The sequence below is a fragment of the Erinaceus europaeus genome, chromosome 8 (assembly GCF_950295315.1).
Source record: "Erinaceus europaeus chromosome 8, mEriEur2.1, whole genome shotgun sequence".
NCBI classification, from domain to species: domain Eukaryota; kingdom Metazoa; phylum Chordata; class Mammalia; order Eulipotyphla; family Erinaceidae; genus Erinaceus; species Erinaceus europaeus.
This window is the reverse complement of record NC_080169.1, coordinates 15,145,123-15,168,004: the sequence shown is the minus strand read 5'-3', so window position 1 is coordinate 15,168,004 and position 22,882 is coordinate 15,145,123. Positions and strand designations below refer to the sequence as shown.

At 44.3% G+C, this 22,882-nt stretch overlaps 1 protein-coding gene across 11 annotated transcripts in view; it reads right to left on the bottom strand.

Annotated features, from left to right (window-relative positions):
* ESRP1 (epithelial splicing regulatory protein 1) overlaps positions 1 to 17,869 on the bottom strand; it is a 59,147-nt gene extending 41,278 nt beyond the window's left edge. For 5 of the 11 annotated variants that reach the window (XM_060195961.1, XM_060195965.1, XM_060195966.1 and 2 more), the window contains exons 1-4: positions 17,414 to 17,677; positions 16,764 to 16,892; positions 15,582 to 15,695; positions 9,582 to 9,696 (exon numbers count right to left, since the gene is read on the bottom strand). In XM_060195961.1, the coding sequence (XP_060051944.1) occupies positions 9,582 to 9,696; positions 15,582 to 15,695; positions 16,764 to 16,892; positions 17,414 to 17,545 (490 nt within the window). In that variant the 5' untranslated portion in view covers positions 17,546 to 17,677. Of the gene's footprint in view, positions 1 to 9,581; positions 9,697 to 15,581; positions 15,696 to 16,763; positions 16,893 to 17,413 lie in introns of all 11 variants that reach the window. The other 6 variants (XM_007532121.3, XM_007532128.3, XM_060195967.1 and 3 more) reach the window with 5 other exon arrangements.
* Between the last annotated feature and the right edge of the window lie 5,013 nt (positions 17,870 to 22,882).

The window sequence follows — 22,882 nt, the reverse complement described above, 5'->3', positions numbered from 1 at the left end:
CTCCTGATTTGTAGCTCAGTCATGCAGCTTACTCATCCTACCCTGGGGGGAAGCCAGGACAGCAAAACAGGCTTAGCCAGCTTTACAGATGAGAACTGCCAGGAGGAAGTGAAGGGTAAAGCCAGACTTGGTGGGAACAAAACCTACATTTCAGTCTACAAGTCAGCAATGGGCTACATTAACACAGAGCTTAGGGAGAGACTATGCTTAGCAGGGACTAGGCTCCAGCTGAACAGGAAGGTCTTCTTCAGTGTTACACCCTGATTTCAACAAGCACTTATATTAACTGATAGAAGAAAAACAATTTTTCAAAATAGTTTATCTTTTTGTTACTTTCTTACTTATCATTGGATAGAGACAGAAAAATTGAAAGAGGAGAGAGAGATGGAGAGGGAGAGAGACAGAGAGATACCTGCAGCTCTGCTTCATCACTCATAAAGCTTTCCACCTGCAGGTGGGGACCAGGAGCTTGAACCTGGGTCCTTGCGCACTGTGACGTGTGCACTTAACCAGGTGTGTCACCACCTGGGCATGCTCCCCCCCCCCCCCCCAGCTTTTTAAAAGATTAATAAGCAATAGAGTGGGACTGAGACTAGAATATCACTCTGGCACAATGGAGTCCAGGGGTTGAACTCTGAACCTCCTGGGTCATGAATGCAAAGAAATTTTATTTTTAAAAAAATCCATAATAGTTTATTCATTAAAAAACTGGTAACTGGGAGTTGGGCGGTAGCACAGCAGGTTAAGCGCAGGTGGCACAAAGCACAAGGACCGGTGGAAGGATCCTGGTTCGAGCCTCCCGGCTCCCCACCTGCAGGGGAGTCGCTTCACAGGTGGTGAAGCAGGTCTACAGGTATCTATCTTTCTCTCCCCGTCTTCCCCTCCTCTTTCAGTTTCTCTCTGTTCTATCCAATAACGACATTAACAGTAACAATAAAAACACGGGCAACAAAAGGGAAAATAAATAAAAATATATATAATTATATAATTGGGTGGAGACAGAGGTATTGAGGGGGGGAAAGAAACAGAGAGACACCTGCAGACCGGCTTCACCACTCGTGAAGCTTTCCCCCTGCAGGTGGGGACCAGGGGCTTGAACCTGGGTCCCTGCACACTATAATGTAAGTATTCAACCAGATGTGCCACCACCTGGCCCCAAGCCAATAGTGCCTTTTTTTTAAAAAAGATTTTATTTATTTATTAATGAGAAAGACAGGAGAGAGAACCAGACATCACTCTGGTACATGTGCTGCCGGGGATTGAACTCAGGACTTTATGCTTGAGTCTGATGCGTTTTTATCCACTGTGCCATCTCCCGGACCACAATAGTGTTTTTTTTAAAAAAAAAAAAATTGGACACAGAGACAAATGCTAAGACATGAAGCAGACTGCATTCTAGAAATTCCTAAAGCCTTTCTTTTTAATCGAAGTGGTCTTACCTTTCATTTACATAGCACCTGAAGGCTTACAAAAGCTTTCACTGAGGAATACCTGAGATAAAGTAAGGCTTGAGGAAGGCTAGTAACTTTCCCAGGAAAGCAAAGCTTCTTATTCTCTGATTTATTTCCTGACTTCAATGCCTCTCTTCCTCCCCCCACTAGTTTAAGTGGTAGAGCAGATAATCCTGAAAGAGCAAATGACTCTCTCAATCTACTTGGCAAAGCCATCTAGGATCTAGGAGGCAAGAAAGAGAAAATGATTATGCAAAAAGACTCTCATGCCTGCGTTCCAAGGTCCCAGGTTCAATACCCTTATGCCACCATTAGCAAAAGAGATTAGTGCTCTAGCAAAACAAAACAACAGGAGCCAGTTGGTGGCACACCTTGTTGAGAGCACATATTACAATGTGCAAGGACTCAATTTGGGCCCCTGGTCCCTGACTGCAGGAGGAAAGCTTTGTGAGTGGTGAAGCAGGGTTGTAGGTGTCTATGTCTCTCTCCATTCCTCTCAATTTTTTGGCTGTCTTTATGCAGTAAAGTTAAAAAAAAACATTTTAAAAAAATAACCTTTAAGGATAAATACTAATCTTTATTAATCTTTATGTTCCCAAGTTGTGTCATTTCCATACTATAAAATGCTTTTTTTTTTTTCATTTTTTTATTATTGGATAGAGACAGAGAAATTGAGAGGGGAAGGGGAGAAAGAGGAGACAGAGATACCTACAGCCCTGCTTCAGCACTCCTAGAGCTTCCCCCTGCAGGTGGGGACCAGGAGCTTGAACCTGGGTCCTTGCACAAGCTTAACCAGGTGTGCTACAGCTTGCCCTGCCCTTTTTTTTTTTTAATTTTTATTTTAAAATGTCTACTGGTCTGAAAGAACATTTCAGTTCAAATATTTTAGAAATTCTTTTCATCAAGTTCACAATTAAATATGGTAAAAAAGCCTTTGGATGGAAGAACTGGTTTGGTGGTCTACTCAAGAAAACAAATTCCCTTTAGCTAATGTCAGGAAATAAATGTCGTGGCAGGAACAAACAGGAACAGCTAGGAAAATTAAACATTTCATGCCTACCAAATGAGAAAGAAATATACAAATAAACCATTAACTGAAACCGTTCGCAATTAAAACCCATTTTAGAACTGGTAAACAAAACAAACAAACAAATATGGGGCCAGGTGGTGGTGCACCTGGTTGAAGGCACACATTGCAATGTGCAAAGACCCAGGTTTAAGCCCACAGTCCCTACCTGTCTTCTCCTCTCTCGATTTCTCTCTATCCTGTCCAATGATGGCAACAACAACAATAACCACAACAATGATAAAATAACAAGGGCAACAAAAGGGGAAAAAATGGTCTCCAGGAGCAGTGGATTCATGGTGTAGGCACCGAGCCCCAGCAATAACCCTGGAGGCAGGAAAAAAAAAAAAAAAAGCAGCGAGAATGATGAAGATGAAATAATGCTGCAGGTATCGCTCTCTCCCCCTTCTCTATCTTCTCATTTTTGGCTGTCTCTATTTATTGGATAATAAAAAAAATTAAAAAGTTCTATTAATATAAGATTCTTTCAATAAAAGTCCAAATAAACTAGGCTTAAATTAAACTTTTTAAAAAATATATTTATTTACTTATTTCCTTTTGTTGCCCTTGTTGTAGTTATAATAGTTGTTATTGATGTAGTCGTTGTTGGATAGGACTGAGAGAAATAGAGAGGGGGAAGACAGAGAAGGGGAGAGAAAGATAAAGACACCTGCAGACCTGCTTCACTGCCTGTGAAGCAACTCCCCTGCAAGTAGGGAGCCGGGGGGGTTCGAACCAGTATCCGTACACTGGTGCTTGCGCTTTGCACTACATGCGCTTAACCCACTGCGCTACTGCCCGACTCCCAAATTAAACTTTTTAACCAGAGCACTACACAGCTCTGGCTTATGGTAAACACTTTTTTTTTTTAACGATTTTAATGAGAAATCGATAAAGAAACCAGAGCACTGTTCAGCTCTGGCTTATGATGGTGTGAGGGATTGAACTTGGGCCTTTAGAGCCTCATGCATGGAAGTATTTTTGCAGAGCCATTATGTCATTGCCTTGCCCCAATTAAATTATTTTTGAAACTCAGTTTTCTAATAAGGACATTCTAACTTGGAAACAAAATCTTTCCTCAAATTTCTGGTGAAATACCCCTGAAACAGTGTCTAACTTGGACTTTATACATTTCATCTATTCACTATAGTCCACTATCTCTATATGGTATTTAGAAAAAGAACTGCCAACAACTATAGTAGTGTAATTAAAAGATAATAGAAAGGGTCAAATATCTGACACAACTCGGGTTCTATTCTAGCCAACCCCCCATCCACACACACACCTATCCTTCCTCACACAAGTTTTTGAAATACCTCACTGAATGGGAGAAGATCTTCACATGCCATACATCAGACAAGAGACTAATAACCAAAATATACAAAGAGCTCAGCAAATTTAGCAACAAAAAAGCAAATGACCCCATCCAAAAATGGGCAGAGGATATGAACAGAACATTCACTACAGAAGAGATCCAAAAGGCTAACAAACACATGAAAAATTGCTCCACATCACTGACTGTCAGGGAAATGCAAATTAAGACAATATTGAGATACCACCTCAACCCTGTGAGAATGACATACATCAAAAAGGACAGCAGCAACAAATGTTGGAGAGGCTGTGGGGACAGGGAACCCTCCTGCTGGTGGGAATGTAAATTGGTCCAGCCTCTGTGAAGAACAGTCTGGAGAACTCTCACACAGCTAGACATGGACCTTCTATTATGACCCAGTAATCCCTCTCCTAGGGATATACCCCAAGAACTCCATAATACCCAACCAAAAAAGAAATATGTACACCTATGTTCACAGCAGCACAATTCTTAATAGCTAAAACCTGGAAGCAACCCAGGTGTCCAACAACAGATGAGTGGCTGAGAAAGCTGTGGTCTATATACACAATGGAATACTATGCAGCTATTAAGAACAATGAACCCACCTTCTCTGACCCATCTTGGATGGAGCTAGAAGGAATTATATTAAGTGAGCTAAGTCAGAAAGATAAAGATGAGTATGGGATGATCCCACTCATCAACAGAAGTTGAGAAAGAACAGAAAGGGAAACTCAAAGCAGGATTTGACTGAATTTGGAGTATGGCAACAAAGTAAAAACCCTGGGTTGAGGGTGAGGGTGGATGTTCAGCTTCACGGGGATGGGATGGGACAGACTTTTGGTGGTGAAAATGGTGTTTATGCACACTCCTATTAATTTGTAGTCATATAAATCACTATTTAATTAATATGAGGGGGGAAAACTGATTGGATGTATGAAACTTTTTAACAGACTGAGTCTTTTTTTTTTTTTTTAGACTGAGTCTTTTTAACAGGCTGAGTCTTTGATTATGTTGACTCTCTTAGAAGCTTAGACCAGGGAGAACAGAAGCAACTGGTGGCATAGCTATATACAAATAATGTCAAAGGACATAAATTATGGTGATGTTGACTTTCCTGCATGTTTCTCTCAATTCACACCAAATGATATTGCATCCGCCAATCCCAACCTAATCAATGCAATGAGTACCACCTCAGCATGCTTCACTTTAGACGGTGTCCAGAGACCTCAGGCATGGAATGTCAACCCTTCAGCCTCATTACTTGGGTGAGACCTTTCTTTTCTTATGTTACAATATCAAGGCCTCAAGTTCAAGAGGAAGCTTATGAGTGGTGAAGCAATACTACAGGCCTCTCCCTCCGCTCCTCCTCTCCCTCTCCCCTTCTCAATTTCTCCCTCCCTTCTTGACTTGTTTCTACACAAGAAAGAAAGAAGTGAAGAAACAAAACAGAACTGTCTTTCCAGTACACTTCCCAAGCTTCACACTATGAGAAAAGTACAAAGTCTATCATGTTTGTAATGGCAGTCTGGACCAACCAATATAGCATTCAAATCTACAAAACAAATTAGAAGAAAAATTTTCCCTTTTTTTGCCTCCAGGGATCATCACTGGGACTCTGTGTAGGCACTACCAATACACTGCTCCTCTTGGCCATTTTTCCCGTTTTACTGGATAGGACAGAGAGAAATCAAGAGGGGAAGACAGAGGGGGGGAGAGACACCTGCAGACCTGCTTCACCGCTTGTGAAGCGACTCCCCTGCAGGTGGTCGGTCCTTGCACTTCGATCTATGTGCTTTTAACCTGCTGCACCACGGCCGACCCCAAGAAAAAAACTTCCATTATAATTTTTTCATCAAAATCATATGACAATTACTTCAAAATGAGCTTACTGGGGGCCAGGCAGTATAGCTCAGCAGGTTAAGTGCTCATGGCACAAAGTGCAAGGACTGGTGTAAAGATCACAGTTTGAGTCCCTGGCTCCCCACCAAGTCTGGGACTTGTTGGTTCAGAGTCGACTGAATGAACGTACTGGATGTAGGCTGAGGTTCCCCACCTGCAAAAGGGATGCATTACATACGGTGGAAGAGTGTTGCAGGTGTCTCTCCTACCTCTCTCCCACTATTTATTTCTTACCCTCTATCAAAAATAGAAACGGGGCGGGACGGTAACACACCGGGTTAAGCACACATAGCGCACAGCTAAAGGACCAGCATAAGAATCCTGATTTGAGCACTCAGCTGTCCGCTTGCAGGGGGTCACTTCGCAAGCGGTGAGGCAGGTTGTCTTTCTCTCTCCATTTCCCCCATTTCTCTGTCCTATCCAACAATGGCAACAATAACAAAAACAAAGGCAACAAAATGGAGAAAATGGCCTCTAGGAGCAGTGGAGGCACGGAGCCACAGCAATCACCCTGGAAACGGAAAGAAAAATTAAAATTAAAAAAAAAAAACAAGGAGGTAGTGGCACACCCGATTAAGTGCACATATCACAGTGTGCAAGGACTCAGTCCCACCTGCAGGGGTAACCTTCACAAGTGTAGGCAGTGCTGCAGAGGTCTTTTTTTCCCTATCTCCCCCATCCCCTCTCAATTACTGTCTCTATCATATTCACGCGCTCGTGTGTGTGTGTGTGTGTGTGTGTGTGTGTGTGTGTGTGTGTGTGTGTGTGTGTGTGTGTGTGTAAAAAGTTAGCTGCTTGTAGTGATGGAGTCATAGTTCAGCTACTAAGCCCCCAAAACAACCCTGATGGCAAAAGCAAAGGGACAAACTAGGGCCAGGAACAAAGCTCAGTCTCCCCCCCCCCCAGGGTTATTGCTGGGCCCGGTGCCTGCACCATGAATCCACCACTCCTGGAGGCCATTTTTCCCCCTTGTTGCCCTTGTTGTTGTAGTAGCCTCATTGTGGTTATCATTATTGCCATTCTTAGTGTTGTTCGTTGTTGGATAGGATAGAGAGAAATGGAGAGAGGAGGGGGAAGACAGAGAGGGGGAGAGAAAAACAGACACCTGCAGACCTGCTTCACCGCCTGTGAAGCGACTCTCCTGCAGGTGGGGAGCCGGGGGTTCATACCAGGATCCTTATGCCGGTCCTTGCGCTTTGCACCATGTGCGCTTAACCCACTGCCCGACCCCCAAAGCTCAGTCTTTTAGGGTTAAACCATTTTGCATAGTTGAGACCCCAGTGGCAACAGGTTCAATCTCTAGCACAACCTCATCCCAGAGTTAAGTAGTACTCTGGTCCCTCTCCCTCCTCTCATTATCCCTGATAATAAACAAGAACAAAAGAAATCATGGTCATCAAAATGCTCAAAGTAATAAATTTAACTTCATGACGATTCACATACTGGCTTTGGAAGTATCTCTTTAGTCACTCGGCTTTTCTAGTACTCTACTTTTTTTTTTTTTAACCAGAGCACTCTTCAGCTCTGGCTCATGGTGGTGTTGGGGATTGAACCTATTCAACTTCTATTACGTTCATATCTGATATGGTAGCGCAAAACTAGTTATTAACATTTTAAAGGCTTACTGGATGAAAGATAATGAACCACTCATGACCACAAGATATATGACTATAAAAATCATAATATATGATGCACTGTCTAGGTAGTGAAAAGAATTTTGGGTAAAGTCTCAACCTAATTTCTATCATCTCAAAAAAAAGGGGGGGGAGTCAGGCAGTGGCACAGTGGGTTAAACCCACGTGGTACAAAGTGCAAGGGGCGTAAGGATTCTGGTTCAAGCCCCCGGCTCCCCACCTGCAGGGGAGTCGCTTCATAGGCAGTGAAGCAGGTCTGCAGGTATCTGTCCTTTCCCCCCCTCTCCATTTCTCTCTGTCCTATCCAACAATGAACAACGTCAACAATAACAGTAATAACCACAACAAGGCTATAACAAGGGCAATAAAAGGGGGGGAAATTGGCCTTCAGGAGTGGTAGATTCATGGTGCAGGCACTGAACCTCACCAATAACTCTGGAGGCAAAGAAAAAAAAAAGGTTTATTATAATTATGGGATTGCATGTATTAGAATTAGAGAAACACATGGAAGGCTAAATTGTATAACAATAAACAGCATTATTCACTAAGAAATTCTTATTCACTCAAAAGAAACCATAATAATCCTCCAACCAATATAATCAGTAACAACAGACTTTGGAATTGGCATCAGAAAAGTCTTTCACTTGCTTCAATTCATCTTTTCCCTCACATACACAACTTCCCATAATCAGAGACTGTATATCATTATTCAATTCACAAATATCCATCCCCAAGTTCATCTCACTAGGGGCTGGATGGTGGTGCACCTGGTTGAGTAGCCACATTACAAGCCCCGGGCCCCACCTGCAAGGGAGAAGCTTCACAGTGCTGCAGGTGTCTATCTCTCTTGCTCTTAATCCCCCCTCCCTTCAATTTCTGTCTCTGTACAAAATAAACAATGATTAAAAAAAAGATGATGGGGCCAAGTGGTGGTGCATCTAATTGAGCTCATATGTTATAATGTGCAAGGACCCAGGTTTAAGTCGGAGGGGGAAAGCTTCACACATGGTGAAGCAGGGCTGCAGGTGTCTCTCCTGATTTCTATCTCACCCCTCCTCTCAATTTCTGGCTGTCTCTATCAAATAAATATATCTAAAAACAAAGAAAACTATTGAGGCTGGAATGGGCTACAGAAAGGACAATGCACATACCAGATCCTGAGCTGCGGGGCCATTCCCAGGTTGCAGATGCTACCGTAACTCCAACCTGACTTGCCTGGATCGAGCTGCCAATGCCCATGTTCAGCGAGAAAGCAATTACAGAAGCCAGACCTTCCACCTTCGGCACTCCATGATAACCCAGGGTTCATATTCCCAGGCGGGTAAAGAATAAGAAAGCTTTTGTGGTCCGGAAGGTGGCGCAATGGATAAAGCACTGGACTCTCAAGCATGAGATCTGGAGTTCGATCCCCGGCAGCACATGTACCAGACCAGAGTGATGTCTGGTTCCTTCTGTCTCCTCTGTCTTTCTCATCAATCAATCAATCAAATGTTAAAAAAAAAAAAAAAATAGGAAAGCTTTCAAGGGAGGGGATAGGATACGGAATCCTTAGTGTGGGCACTGTATGGAATTGTACCCCTTTTATCCTATGGCCTTGTCAATATTTCCATTTTATAAGTAAAAATTAAAAAGCTAAGTGATACTTTGGCTCTTTCTCCCCTTCTCCTGCCCATAAGCAATATAAATATTGTACTACTAGTTATTCCTAACCAAAAGACAAACAATTTTAAGCGACAGAGTGTATGAAAAACCACAGCATAGAAGCTTCCTTCCTTCAATATGGTGGGGTACAAAGTGCAATTCTTGGTCACTATCTGAACAAGCTATTTTCCGATGGCCTTACACACAAAACTTGGGACACTTTAGCCCACATGCTGACAGCATTATAAGTGCTGTTTTGTGACCAAGAGGTAGCACAGTAAATAGAGTGAGTAAGAGACTTGTAAGCATAAGGTCCCAAGTTTGATTCCTAGTATTGTATATGCCAGAGCGATGCTATAATCTCTGTTTCTCTGTCTTATGGAATAAATGTTGAAGAGAAAAAAAATGTTTAGTGGAACTATATACTGTAACCTTACAATTTCGTAACCCATTATTCATTAAAAATAAAAGATGAAAAAAAAAGAGATTCTTGAATTTCCATATTGTTTCTGAAGCTAGGTTTGGGAAGGGTTCTTGGGCAATCACTCAAAGGATACACTCTGTCATTGCTGCAACATCCAGTTTGTCAATATCAGGAGAGCCAGGACAGCACTTCTTGAATTCTTTTCGAAGATCAAAAAAGGAATAGAAGCATTCAGGCAATAATACGTTCTGAGGAAGGACAAAGCAGACATTGTTAACTAGGTGAGTTCACTTTGCTGCTCCTGTAATAATTCGGAAACTAAGAATTAAATGTATGCTTTTTTTTTTTTTACTATGATTAAAAAAATTAATTGAATATAAGAGTAACTTTATTTTCTCTGGTATTTTTCCAGTATATAAATCTCACAGAATTTTACTAAAAATAATAAATTGACATGCTCATGGTTACATTATGTATAGCATTCAAAACGTTTCTGAAATGGACTGTTAGAATTTATCTTTTTGGGAATCGGGCTGTAGCACAGCGGGTTAAGCACAGGTGGTGCAAAGCACAAGGACCGGCATAAAGATACCGGTTCGAACCCCGGCTCCCCACCTGCAGGGGAGTCCCTTCATAGGCGGTGAAGCAGGTCTGCAGGTGTCTATCTTTCTCTCCCCCACTGTCTTTCCCTCCTCTCTCCATTTCTCTCTGTCCTATCCAACAACGACGACAACAACAATAACTACAACAATAAAAAAAACAAGGGCAACAAAAGGGAATAAATAAAATAAAATAAATATTAAAAAAAAAAGAATTTATCTTTTTATTATTTTTTTTTTAACCAGAACACTGCTCAGCTCTGGCTTATGGTGGTGTGGGGGCATGAGAGTCTCTCTGTATAACCATTATGCTATACCCCCACTCTTAGTTTATACTTTCTGTTTGGTAAAGCTTCATCCCTTTTTTTTCCCATAGTTATTTTAGACTATCAATATTTTCAGGCAGGAATATTAGGCACCTCAGTTATCAGTTTACAATGTATATTTAGACAGGATTAAATTACAAAAGAGCAGTTTTGAAATACTCTGATAAAGCTTATTTTTGTCCTAGAATGCAATTAAAATATTACCTTTCTGTTTATTTGAAGATAATTATTTTTATACCAAATTATAGTCCCATACTTTTATTCCTAACCAGTACATTGACTGTACCCAATGATTCAAATTACACTTAAGAAAGACATCAGTGGGAGTTGAGCGGTAGCGCAGCAGGTAAAGCGCAGGTGGGGCAAAGGGCAAGGACCTGCGTATGGATCCCAGTTTGAGCCCCAGGCTCCCCACCTGCAGGGGGGTTGTTTCACAAGCAGTGAAGCAGGTCTGCAAGCGTCTTTCTCTCCCCACTCTGTCTTCCCCTCTTCTCTCTATCCTATCCAACAACAACAACACCAATAATAATAACTACAACAATAAACCAACAAAGGCAACAAAAGGGAATAAATATTTTTTAGAAATTAAAAAAAAAAAAAAAAGACATCAGTGATCTGGGAGGTGGCGCAATGGATTAAAACACTGGACTCAGGCGGTAGCACAGCTAGTTAAGCGCATGTGGCGCAAAGCACAAGGACTGGCATAAGGATCCAGTTCGAGCCCCTGGCTCCCCACCTGCAGGGGAGTCACTTCACAGGCAGTGAAGCAGGTCTCCAGGTGTCTGTCTTTCCCTCCCCTTCTGTCTTCCCCTCCTCTCTCCATTTCTCTGTCCTAACAACGACAACATAAATAACAACAATAACTACAACAATAAAAAACAAGGGGAACAAAAGGGAAAATAAATAAAAATTAAAAAAATAACTAATAAAAAAATTAAACAAAAAAAATTGGACTCTCCAGAATGAGGTCCTGAGTTCAATCCTCGGCAGTACTTGTACCAGAGTGATGTCTGGTTCTTTCTCTATCTTTCTCAATAAATAATAAATAAATAAATAAGGCATCAGACCTCAAATACAATGGAGTAATCTATTGTTCTTAGCTATTAGCACCACTCTTGTGGCTATTAAACAAACTAAACTATTTGGAAAATATTACATTACTGCTTTTTTTCCCTAAAAATAATAACCGAAAAATTTTTTTTGAAAAAAATAAAGTCAGGGTTTTTTTTTTGTTTTTTTTTTTTGGTAGAAATTTTAAAAATTTGTTTTTGGTAGGGGAATTAGTGTAAGTGGACATGCAAAGAGATTCTAATGCGGGAGTTGGTAGCACAGCGGGTTAAGTGCACGTGGAGCAAAGCACAAGGACAGGAATGAAGATCCTGGTTCGAGCCCCCGGCTCCCCACCTGCAGGGGAGTCGCTTCACAGATGGTTAAGCAGGTCTTCAGGTGTCTATCTTTCTCCCCCCCTTCCCTCCTCTCTCCATTTCTCTCTGTCCTAACCAACAATGGTGACATCAATAACAACAATTAATATCTAAAACAAGGGCAACAAGAGAAAATAAAAGAGAGAGAGAGATTCTAATGCCTAAGGCTCCCAAGTTCTATCCTCAGCATCAACACCATAAACCAGAGCTGAGCAGTGCTCTGGTAAAAAATAAATAGCGAGTGGGCCAGTAGGTAGCACACATGGCACGAAAGCTAGTTTATAAAATATGGAAAAAATATCCAAATATGTTCATATTACAAAAAGAAAAAAACCTTACTATATTCTTTCTTAGTGGCAGCATCATTTATTTTATATATATTACCATGTTATCTACTTTTACTTAGTGAATAGATGTATTTTCATTATGATCCTAAATTGCTGGTTTTTGTATTTTATCAGAAGCCTAATAGAAGTCACTCTGGAGGAAGTGGGCCGGTAGCGCAGCGAGTTAAGTGCACGTGGCGCAAAGCACAAGAACCAGCATAAGGATCCCGGTTCAAGTCCCCAGCTCCCCTGGCTCCCTGCCTGCAGGGGGAGTCGCTTTACAGGCAGTGAAACAGGTCTGCAGGTGTCTATCTTTCTCTCCCCTCCTCTCTGTCCTAGCCAACAACGACAACAATAACTACAACAACAACAACAAGGGCAACAAAAGGGAATAAATATTTTAAAAAAAAAGTCACTCTGGAAAAGTCAAATTTTCTCTGGCTGTTGTCCCATATTCAAAGCAGTTCAAACAGCTGCTTTCCTACAGCTCAATGAGAAAAGGACTGACTCATCCCTCTCTCATGAGTTTGGTGGTGGTGGGATTAAATATGTATATTTAGATCAAGTGTACCACAATTAAGAAACAAAACAGGGGACAAGCGTTAGCACCAGGCGCAAAGCGCAAGGGCCGGCTCATAAAGATACCGGTTCGAGCCTGGGCTCTCCACCTGCCGGGCGGGGGTGGGGGGGGCCGCTTCAACAATAATAATTACAACAATAAAACAAGGGCAACAAAAAGGAATAAATATTTTTAAAAACCTCAATTACTAAGGTTAAGGGTTTTTCTCCTTCACCCTCACAGCTAAGGAAAGCTTGAGTTCCTTCAGAGTTCTCAAACTGTTATTATATATATATATTTTTTTTTGCTGGAGAATTTACTTTTATTCTTGTAGTTTTAATTCTTGGAAGTCAATAATGAATCCGGTTATCCATTTCCACAACTGATTTATATAAAAAAATTTAAATCCTTAAATTGTACATAATTATCCTATGGCTCTAGTTTTTACTTATTACTCTCCTTTAAGTCATTACATTTTTTTAAATATATTTTTTTAATTTTTTAAATTACTTTCATTTATTTACTGGATAGATCCAGCCAGAAATTGAAAGGAGAAAGAGAGGAAGCAGGACAGACACCTGTAGCACTGCTTCACCCCTTGCAAAGCTTTCCCCTTGCAGGTGGAGACCAGGGACTTGAACCTGGGTCCTTGCAATGCATTGTAACATGTGCGCTCAACCATGTGCGCCATGGCCTGGCCCCAAGTCATTACACTTTTAACTTGCCCACTTTTCCCTAACGAAATATAAAGAAAATATCTGGACTAGTGACATCAGTCTGAAGCTTCATTGAAAGACTCCTCCATTACCTCCCACCTTTTTATATTCTGTACCTGTCTACCAAAAGCTAATTGACAGCTCAAGCTAATGAAGTTAATACGGTCAATTGTATTATCAATGATTGGCTACACTGGGTCTGCTTTTCTGCTCTACTTCTCCACTTTCCCCCAGTCATCATACTAGGGAAAAGAAATCAAAGTATACAAAGTTAACCCAATTACCAAATAACATGATGATAATAGCTGTCCATTGTCTTCTTGAAGCCTAAGACAGTAGGAACCTCACCTTTCCACTATAGAACCTATATTTCCCCCAGTCCTGGAACCTTAGGGTGGGGCCCACTTTCCTGCATGCTTCTCTCAATTCATATCAAATAATATTGCATCTGCCAATCACAACCTAATCAACGCAATGAGTGCCACCTCAGCATGCTTCACTTCAGACTGTGTCGAGACTTCAGGTGTGGAATGACAACCCTTCACCTTCATTACTCGGGTGAGATCTTTCCTTTCATAGTATTCTATAATTCTATCCCAGGTGGTCCACTCCCCAATAAAGTCCCCAAACCTAGATATAGTCCAGGTCCCCTGAGATACAGCATATGTTCACATGTGCCCATAAACTAGGGAAAAATATATACCTGAAAGCAAAAGTACAAAATAGTCTGCAGTGAGTACCCCCCCAACACTTCATCTGCACTATTCCAACCTTTAGGTCCATAATTGTTCAACAATTTGTTTGGCTTTGTATGTTAACTCTCTTTTCAGCCACCAATTTCCAGATACCAGCAGGATGCCAACCAGACTTCCCTGAACTGAAGACCCCACCAATATGTCCTGGAGCTCTGCTTCCCTAGAGCCCCACCCTACTGGGAAAGAGAGAGGCAGGCTGGAAGTATGGATGGACCAGTCAACGCCCATGTTCAACGGGGAAGCAATTACAGAAGCCAGACCTTCCACCTTCTGCACCCTACAATGACCTTGGGTCCATACTCCCAGTGGGATAGAGAATGGGAAAGCTATCAGGGGATGGGATGGAATATAGAGATCTGGTGGTGGGAATTGTGTGGAGTTGTACCCTTCCTATCCTATGGTTTTGTTAACGTCTCCTTTTTAAAATAAACGAAAGAAAAAAAAAAAAGGAAGAAATCAAGGTATACTTACAAGGTTGTATTTTTACACATCAGAGATATTAGAAGGAGCATAGTGGTGAAGTACTTGATTGAGTGCATACATTACAACGTGCAAGGACAGGGGGTTTATGCCCCCAGTCCCTACCTGCAGGGGGAAAGCTTCACATGTGGTGAAGCATGGCTGCACGTGTCTCTCTGTAGCTCTCTATCTCTCCCTTCCTCTCAATTTCTGGCTGTCTATCAAATAAAGATACTAAAAAAAATTTTTTTTAAATTATCAAAGGTTAAGGATGAGGCTGCATCTTGTTGATACAGATTCAATTGTGAACATTTACTTTACATGAGACAAATCATACAGTGCTACAATCAACCTTTTACTAGTTAACATTCATTAGTTGGGGTTTTTTTTGGTAACAAAAATTTTTAATGAAATGATTAAAATTACAACGAATAAAGGATTAATAGGATTTTCCCTCCTTATTCCATTTTCTCTAGTGTAAAATGTTTGTACAGGGATAAGATTATTGCCATGTATTGAAACAGCTCTCTTATTTGAAGTTATTTTAAATGACAAATTCAGCTAATATATTTTGAAAAGGGAGAATGCTAGCATCTCAGAAAGATAAACATATACAGTATTAAGTAATCAAATGGTATCTATAAAAACTACATTGTCAATCATCTCTACAGAAGTGTCAAGTTTATGTTGTGGTAGGATACACATACTTACGTGACTTTTTTTTTTTTAACCCATTTCAAGCACACAGTTCAGTAACAAGCACATTTTTCACATTGTTGAGCAACCATAGCCAACATGCCCTACCAGCCCATCAAACTGAAATTCTACACACATATCTCCCCACAGGCATATTCTTAAGAGAAAGATACTTGGACAAACCATATATATATTTCACAGCTTCCAGTCACACTCCCTCTTCCCAACCCCCCCAAAAGTTTGGTCTTGTTTGGAGAAATCAGCAGCTCTTACCTTCTTGGAAGCCTCCGGATGCAGAATTTGCCTGACATGAAGTTGCCCGTCAGTACAGAGACAGAAGGAGGTTCCTACCCCAATATTCAGCTCATTGCTCACTGACTGGTTAAACTGAAAGGAAGGAGATACACAGAGGGAGGGATGCAATTGATTTAAAAACTATCAAAAATGGCCCCTGTATTAAGGGGGGGGGGGGGAGACATCGTCTTGAAGTGGGGCAACAGTGCCAGGAACACACATTTCAAAAACAGATGCTGCTCCCAATAGGCACTTCACATCCAACAGGGTTTAGTAAATTATTTCTTCCAACACCTCCTTTCCTATTTTTTGCAGTAAATCAAGATTTAAAGCCAGAAAGAAGTCTCATTTCATCAGCAAGTTGCGTTCAGATTACGTCATTCCCTGGCGCTGCCCGCACCCCACCCCCCACCTTTTGGATGTCCTAGGCTAATGATGCCAGTTTCTGCTAAACAAATGTGGGTAATAGATCTAGAGCTTTCTGGGAATACACCCCCAAAATGGTAACTTTGCTCTCCAATCTGCAACTCCCGTGCTTATAGGGCAGAGGCCATGAGAAAGCAGGACGCTCACCAGGGAACAGGTGTTGAGTGGCCCTCCCAGCCTCCCTCCTCACCACCTGCACTAAGTGTATTCGGTTTTTCGTTCACCCCAATAGAAAAGAGGAGGGGCTCTGGAATCCCCCCTGCCACCACCGCGCCCCAACGAACAGCCTACTAGTCCAGACCTGCAAACCTTCCCTGACCAAGAAGTCACTAAGAAACCCGGCAGACACTTCACCCCAAAGCTGGGGGGGCACAACGGGTCTGCCCACAGCGCCCCCTGCCCGAGACGGGGTGCAGCCCCACACCCAGCCCTTAACTCGCGCGCCTGGAGAACCCACGGCCAGGGCTACTCCTGACTTGGGGTGCAAACTCGGCTCCTCTCCGGAGCAGGCACACTCCTGGAAGCAACTCGGAAACGAGCGCATTTCGGGTGAATTTCGTTCCTGGGGTCTGGAACAGGGAGAAGCAGCCACTCCTCCCACCCACCCCCCATCTGGTCCTCGGGCAGGATTTTCCACCCATGCGGCCTCACCGACTACTCAGGGAGCCCCCCGGGGGGGTCTAAGGACCCCCACCTTCAGGGGGGGATGTGGGAGACTCGACCCGGGACTGTCACCTGTCGGAGGGCTTGGTCCAGCTGAAGTGCTGAGGTCAGGCTCTCGGCGTCGATTTTGGTTTCTTCTTTACAATCTTCGGTCAGTTCCAACGAATCTGGTCTAACTAGAACTTCGTGCAACTGTCCCACCTGCGGGGGGGGGGGGCAAAGCAGGTAGTCAATCTCCACGCAGGTGTCTTTTCTAACGAATTTCCAGCGATTTCTCCACCATCCCCCACCCCCCTTTTCTTTCTCTTTCACCCCCACCCTCGCCCTGGGTCCCCGGCCACAGAATCAAAGCTCTGTCTTCGCAGCCCCGGTCCTGGGCTCCACCCCCACCCCCACCCGGAGCAGGTCGGAATGGCCTTGGAGAGGGGGATGTCTCCCACCCCGGGGGGACCGGGGTCCTTAGCAGGGCGAAGAAGCCGCCTCGGCCTCCCCACCTGCGCCAGGTTCCGGAGGAATCTTAATGTTTCCAAAGGCGGGTGGCCGGCGCGCTCGGGGTGGGGTGGGGGGGAGGATTCTCTAGGCCTCGAGGTTCAGCTTCCCAAGTGGTTTTTAAACCCGGGCGCTTGTTTACCGTCTCCCCAAACTTCTGGAACAAACTTCCGCCCTCCCCCACCCTACCCCCTCCAACCTCAGCGTTTGCACCGAGACGTGGAGTCTTTTACCTTCTTGTTGGTCAGATCCACGACTTTCCACAACAGCAAGATAAGCTCCTTCTCATCCGAGCCCAGCTTGGCCCCGGTGGCCCCCGCGGTGATCCCAAAAAGCACCACCAAGTAATCCGGAGACGCCGTCATGACGGTAGTGGGGAGGGGGAGAAGGGGAAGACGGGAAGCGGCGAGGTGGCGTTTAAGTGGGAAGGCGAGAACTTGTGCTAAACCCTCTTCCAGGAGAAAAAGAAAGCGTGCCCACCCCCCTCCTCGCCGCCGCCTGTGCAAAAGGCGGTAACCAGCCACCCCAGCCCACACCTGGCCCGCGCTCCACACCCAGGCTCGGAAGGGGGGGTGGGAAGGAGGGCGCAGCAGGCCAACCCTTTTTGTATTCAATTGCCCCGTGCGTCTATGCAAACAGGCAGGAGCCGGGCTGCACCCCGGGGAGGCGCGCGCAATGGCTGAAAGTGATTCTGTTTTGGGATGTGGCCCTACCTGCCCGCCCCTTCCCCCTCCCCCACGTGGTGCAGGTAAGAGACACCTGGCGGCGCCGGCCCATTGGCTCCTTCAAACCACGACGTGGCAGCGGGGGGTGGGGGGGAGGCGGCCTCCTGGGTGAGGGAGGAGTGAGCGGGAGACAATGGCTGGATGAATGGAGGGGGGGGAGGGCGAGCGGGGGGGAAGGGGGAGATGCGGAGGGTGGGGAAGAGGCGGTGGCCACCCAGAGGGGATTCGAGGCCAGACGGCTGGGAAAAGGGGATTGGAAGGGGGTGCGGGGGAGGGTAAAGGGCGCCTAAGGGGGGCGGGCCCCACAGACCCCACGCCCCTCTTTGGAAGTAACCCGGAGATTCTAGGGAACTTTGGAGAAAGGCTGATTGCGGCTGGGAGAGCCACAGGTTGTGGAGGGTCAAGCTGAAAAACCTGGAGCGGGGAGACTAAAAAAGAGGCCAGAGGTGAGGACGTGGGTGCGGAGCTGCCCCCGGGCGGGGCGCCCCAAGAGGACGATCGGCTGAGGGAGGGACCGACCAACGGCAGCCATGAGGTGGCGGGACATTCGCCAAGTACCGGAAAAGCCACTCCCGCAGCGCAACACACCTTTAAGAGTAAACAGCCGGAGACACCCTGCCGGGACCCCCGCCCCCCGCCGCTGCCCACCTGGGGGAGTGGAAGCCCCCCGCCGCTGCCCACCTGGGGGAGTGGAAGCCCGCGGAGGGCGCGCGCGAAGCTTGCTAGCTCCATGAGGACACTCGGGCGCGGGGGGCCTGCTCTCCACCACTCCCTTCATTACTTCTTCTAAGACTCCTTAGGTCTTGACGGACGACTGCCTAAGAGGCTGGAGCCCATATTCCTTGCTTAGCCTGAGCCCCTTAAATCAAATACATTTACCCTCTCCACACCACCACCCCCACCCACCCCCGACGTTTTCCTAAATCGGTCCAAAGGAACCATTTCCCTCGATTCCCACCCCACTTTGACCCGCACCAACTGCAGCCTTGGTGTTTAGGTGTGGATTTGGCCCGGGTTGGGTGCAGCCTGCTCACTTTCTCAGCCAAGGTTGCAGACTCACCCCGTCACTCCACCCTAGTCAGCAAGTTAGGCTGCATGTGGTAGGACCCAATAACTTGTCCCCCCCCCCACATTTTTTTTTTTTTTACTTTATTTTTTGCTTTGTTTTGGTCGTCGCTGGAAGGAGCTTCACTGCTCCAGGAAACTTTTGGATAAGAGAGAAAGTCAGTGAAGTGCCAACACTTCCTCAAGTGCGGTAGGGGCTGAGTTCGAACCTAGGTATAGAGCAAAGCACGTGACTTACAATAGAGCTTGACGGCCCTATTTTAAGACTACTTAATAGCTTCACCTGCAAGTCTTGTAAACGATGATGGCAATAAGTTTAGCCTCCATTTTCTTACCTAGATACAAGGTTAAAAAAACAACAACTGGTGAGTGGTACGGGAGGTGACGCAGTGGATGAAGCGTGAGATCCTGAGTTCAATCCCCGGCAACACATGTACCAGAGTGATGTCTGGTTCTTTCTCATGAATAAATAAAATATTTAAAAAGATCAAGTAAAAAAAAATTGGAGAAAGCGCTACAGGTTACTTTCCTTGAGTTTTATATTTCCAATGGGTTGGCTTGCGGGAACAGCAGTCTGCCTTCAGGGCAATTTCTCTCCAGGCGTGGAGTCCTGTATATTAATGTGGAATCAAATAGCAGATATTTCTTCAAGGGGGAACTCACTCAAGTACAAATCTGAAAACCTTCTGGGATGCATGTTTGGGGAAGCCGGGGCCCGCACCCCCACAGGAGGCCGGGAAGCGGGGGCAGTGGGGAGAAGTTTGGGGTCCCCGGGTCCTCTAATTTCCTGGCAGGTGTGCGTGTGCCGCGCCGGGGTGCTATCGTCTTGGGTCAAATCAAGGTCGGGTAGAGCAGAGGCAGAAGGCTCCTCCTCAACCACCCAGCTTCGCAATTCCAGTTAATGCGTCGCGTAGCTCCTCCCTCTAGGGTTTCAGGGTGCCGAGTTAGGAGAGGGCCCCCGGTCCCACAGTAGGCTCTCAGAGCCTAAATTGCCCCACCCTACTCCCCTGGTTCGAGACGACGCCCCACCCTCCCTGGCCCTTGGGCACCGCGGGGGCAGGGACTGGGCGTGGAAGGAGGCAGGCTGGGAGGGAGCTGGAAAAACCACCCAGATTGCATTGCAAGTGGGCGAGGCCGCCTAGAGGAGCCGGTTCCCCTGAGCCACTTCCCCGCGGGGCTTTCTCCGTGTGCCCGGCCCAGGTGCGCGGCCCCGCCCGGCTCGCAAGGCGCAGCGATGCGGGGGCGCTGGGTCCCTGTGCGCGCCTCGACCGAGGCCTGGTGCGCGCCTGGCGCTGAGAAAGTGCTGGGAACAACCCAGGAAGTCCTGCCCCAGTTCGGCTTAATCGTTTGGGATTAGACTGAGAAATTTACCCTGGTATCCCTCCCTTTATCCATATTCTAATTGGAACTCAGAGCTGGCCTTTTCACCGCGATTTTCTTCCTGTTGAAGGAAGTCAAAATCCTGTTCCCACCCCCCCCCCATTGAAATTTGCCCCAGTATATTACAAGGACAGGGACTTGATTTTGCTTTGTTCTCTTGTGTATTCCCAGGGCTTTGAACGGAATTTGATATATACTAGCGATTTAACAAATATTTGTTGAAGGATTTTAAGGAGTTAACAGCCACCCACTTCTGTGGTGGCTCTTTGTCTCCTGAGCTAGGTAGAGTTCATCACGACAAAGGTGAGATGTTAAAAATGAGAGTCTACAGATGTTTAAAAAGAGTAGGTGCTAATTCTTCGACAAACCTGCTGTTGTTAAAGACATTAAACGCTTGTAAAAATGTAGGGGAAGATATATGTTACAGGCAGGTTCTGAATACAAAAGTTGTTTTGTTGTCCATTGCATCATCTGTGAATTTTAATATAGTAGAATAATTACTGTGACGACTGGGAGGAACTTGGAGGAGGGGAACTCATTCTATGACGTCTTCCCTTAAGACTGCAACTAAAATTCTCCAAGTAGATGAAAATCTTTTTGTTTTAAAAATTATAGGCAAAATCGTTATTTTCCTAATAACTAGTGTTCCTAGCCATGAAAGAAAAAACTGTAGAATGTTTCAGATAAAAGAAATTCAAGAAACTCCACAATTTTTTGTATATATATATATATATATATATCTTTTATTTACTTATTTATTCCCTTTTGTTACTCTTGTTTTAATTTTCCACAATTTTATGCAACAGGGATGATGAGCCAATTTTTTTTTTCTCCTTCAAAGGATATCACTGGAACAATGGGAAAAATCTGAATAAGGTCTGTAGATGAATCGATACTATTATGTCAGTATTAATTTCCTGATTTGGGTGATGTCGCTCAGCAGGAGAATATTCTTAGCTCTGGGAAGTACTCTGGAATAAAATCTGTAATATCTAGGGGAAAAGGGAAATCATATCTATATCTTACTCTGAAATACCTCTGAGTAAATAAATAAATGTATAGGTGTATATATTGACATGTCTTTACATATAATAAAACGAGCATTACAATGTTAACATTGGAGTATCTGAAGAATTATTAACAATAAAAATTTGTGTATTTGTATTAGAATTTATTAATTAAAATGGATTTATTTATTAAGAGTGATTTTCATTTATTTTTTAAAATATTTATTTATTCCCTTTTGTTGGCCATGTTGTTTTATTGTTGTAGTTATTATTGTTGTTGTCATTGATGTCTTTGTTGTTGGATAGGACAAAGAGAAATGGAGAGAGGAGGGGAAGAGAAACATAGACTGAGAGGGGGAGAGAAAGATAGACACCTGTAGACTTGCTTCCACCGCCTGTGAAGCGACTTGCCTGCAGTTGGGGAGCCAGGGGCTTGAACCAGGACCCTTATGCCGGTCCCTTGCGCTTTGCGCCACGTGCGCTTAACCCTCTGTGCTACCGCCAGACTCCCGATTTGCATTTATTAACAAGAAAGAAAAGAAGTGAACACCATAGTATCACCCTGGCACATACAACGCTGGTGATTGAACTCTGGACCTCATGCTCCCAGATGGCAATTCTCTAGTCGCCGCACCACCTCCCCAGGTGGCAAGATTTATTTTAATGTGAGAAACTGGTACTAGGGGCCAGGTGGTGGTTCACCTGGTTGAATGCGCGTGTTAAAATGCGTAAAGACCCCGGTTCAAGCTCCCAGTCCCCACCTGCAGGGGGAAAGTTTTGCAAGTGAAGTAGTGTTCCAGGTGTCTCTGTATCTTTCCTAATACCCCCTTCCTTCTCAGTTTCTGTTTCTATCCAAAAAGTAAATAAAGATAATAAAAAAATATTTTAAAAAGAAAGAAAATGGGACACAGTTCAAGAAGCTCCGGCTTACAGTGGTGGTAAGATTGAATCCTGGACTTCTGAACCATAGGTATGTAAAGTGTGCTAGTGGGGGGCTTGGTGGTGGCGCAACTGGTTGAGCACAAAGGTTACAGCATACAAGAACCCTGGTTCGAGACCCCAGTCCCCACCTGCAGAGGGAAAGTGTCACGAGTGGTAAGGCAGTGCTGGTGTCTCTCCTCTCCATTTCTGGCTGTCTATCCAATAAGGAAAGATAATAATTTTTTTTTTTTTTAAAGTGTGCTAGCTAGCTTTGCACTTTTCCCTAGCCTTGAGAAAAAAAATTTTTTTTTTTTTTTGACCAGAACACTGCTCAGCTCTGGCTTATGATAGTGCGGGGATTGAACCTGGCACTTTGAAACCTCAGGCACGAGAGTTTCTTTGCATAACCATTATGCTATCTACCCCTACTATATATTTTTTAATATTTATATTTTATATTATGGAAATATATCCATATCTATCCATCCCTAGAGTGGCACAGCAGATAAAATGCTGGAGTCCCAAATTTACATGTTCTGATTCTGTCTCTCCATCTTTCATTAACTTTCTTTTTAAATAAAAAGACTACAAAGTGACTGAGGAG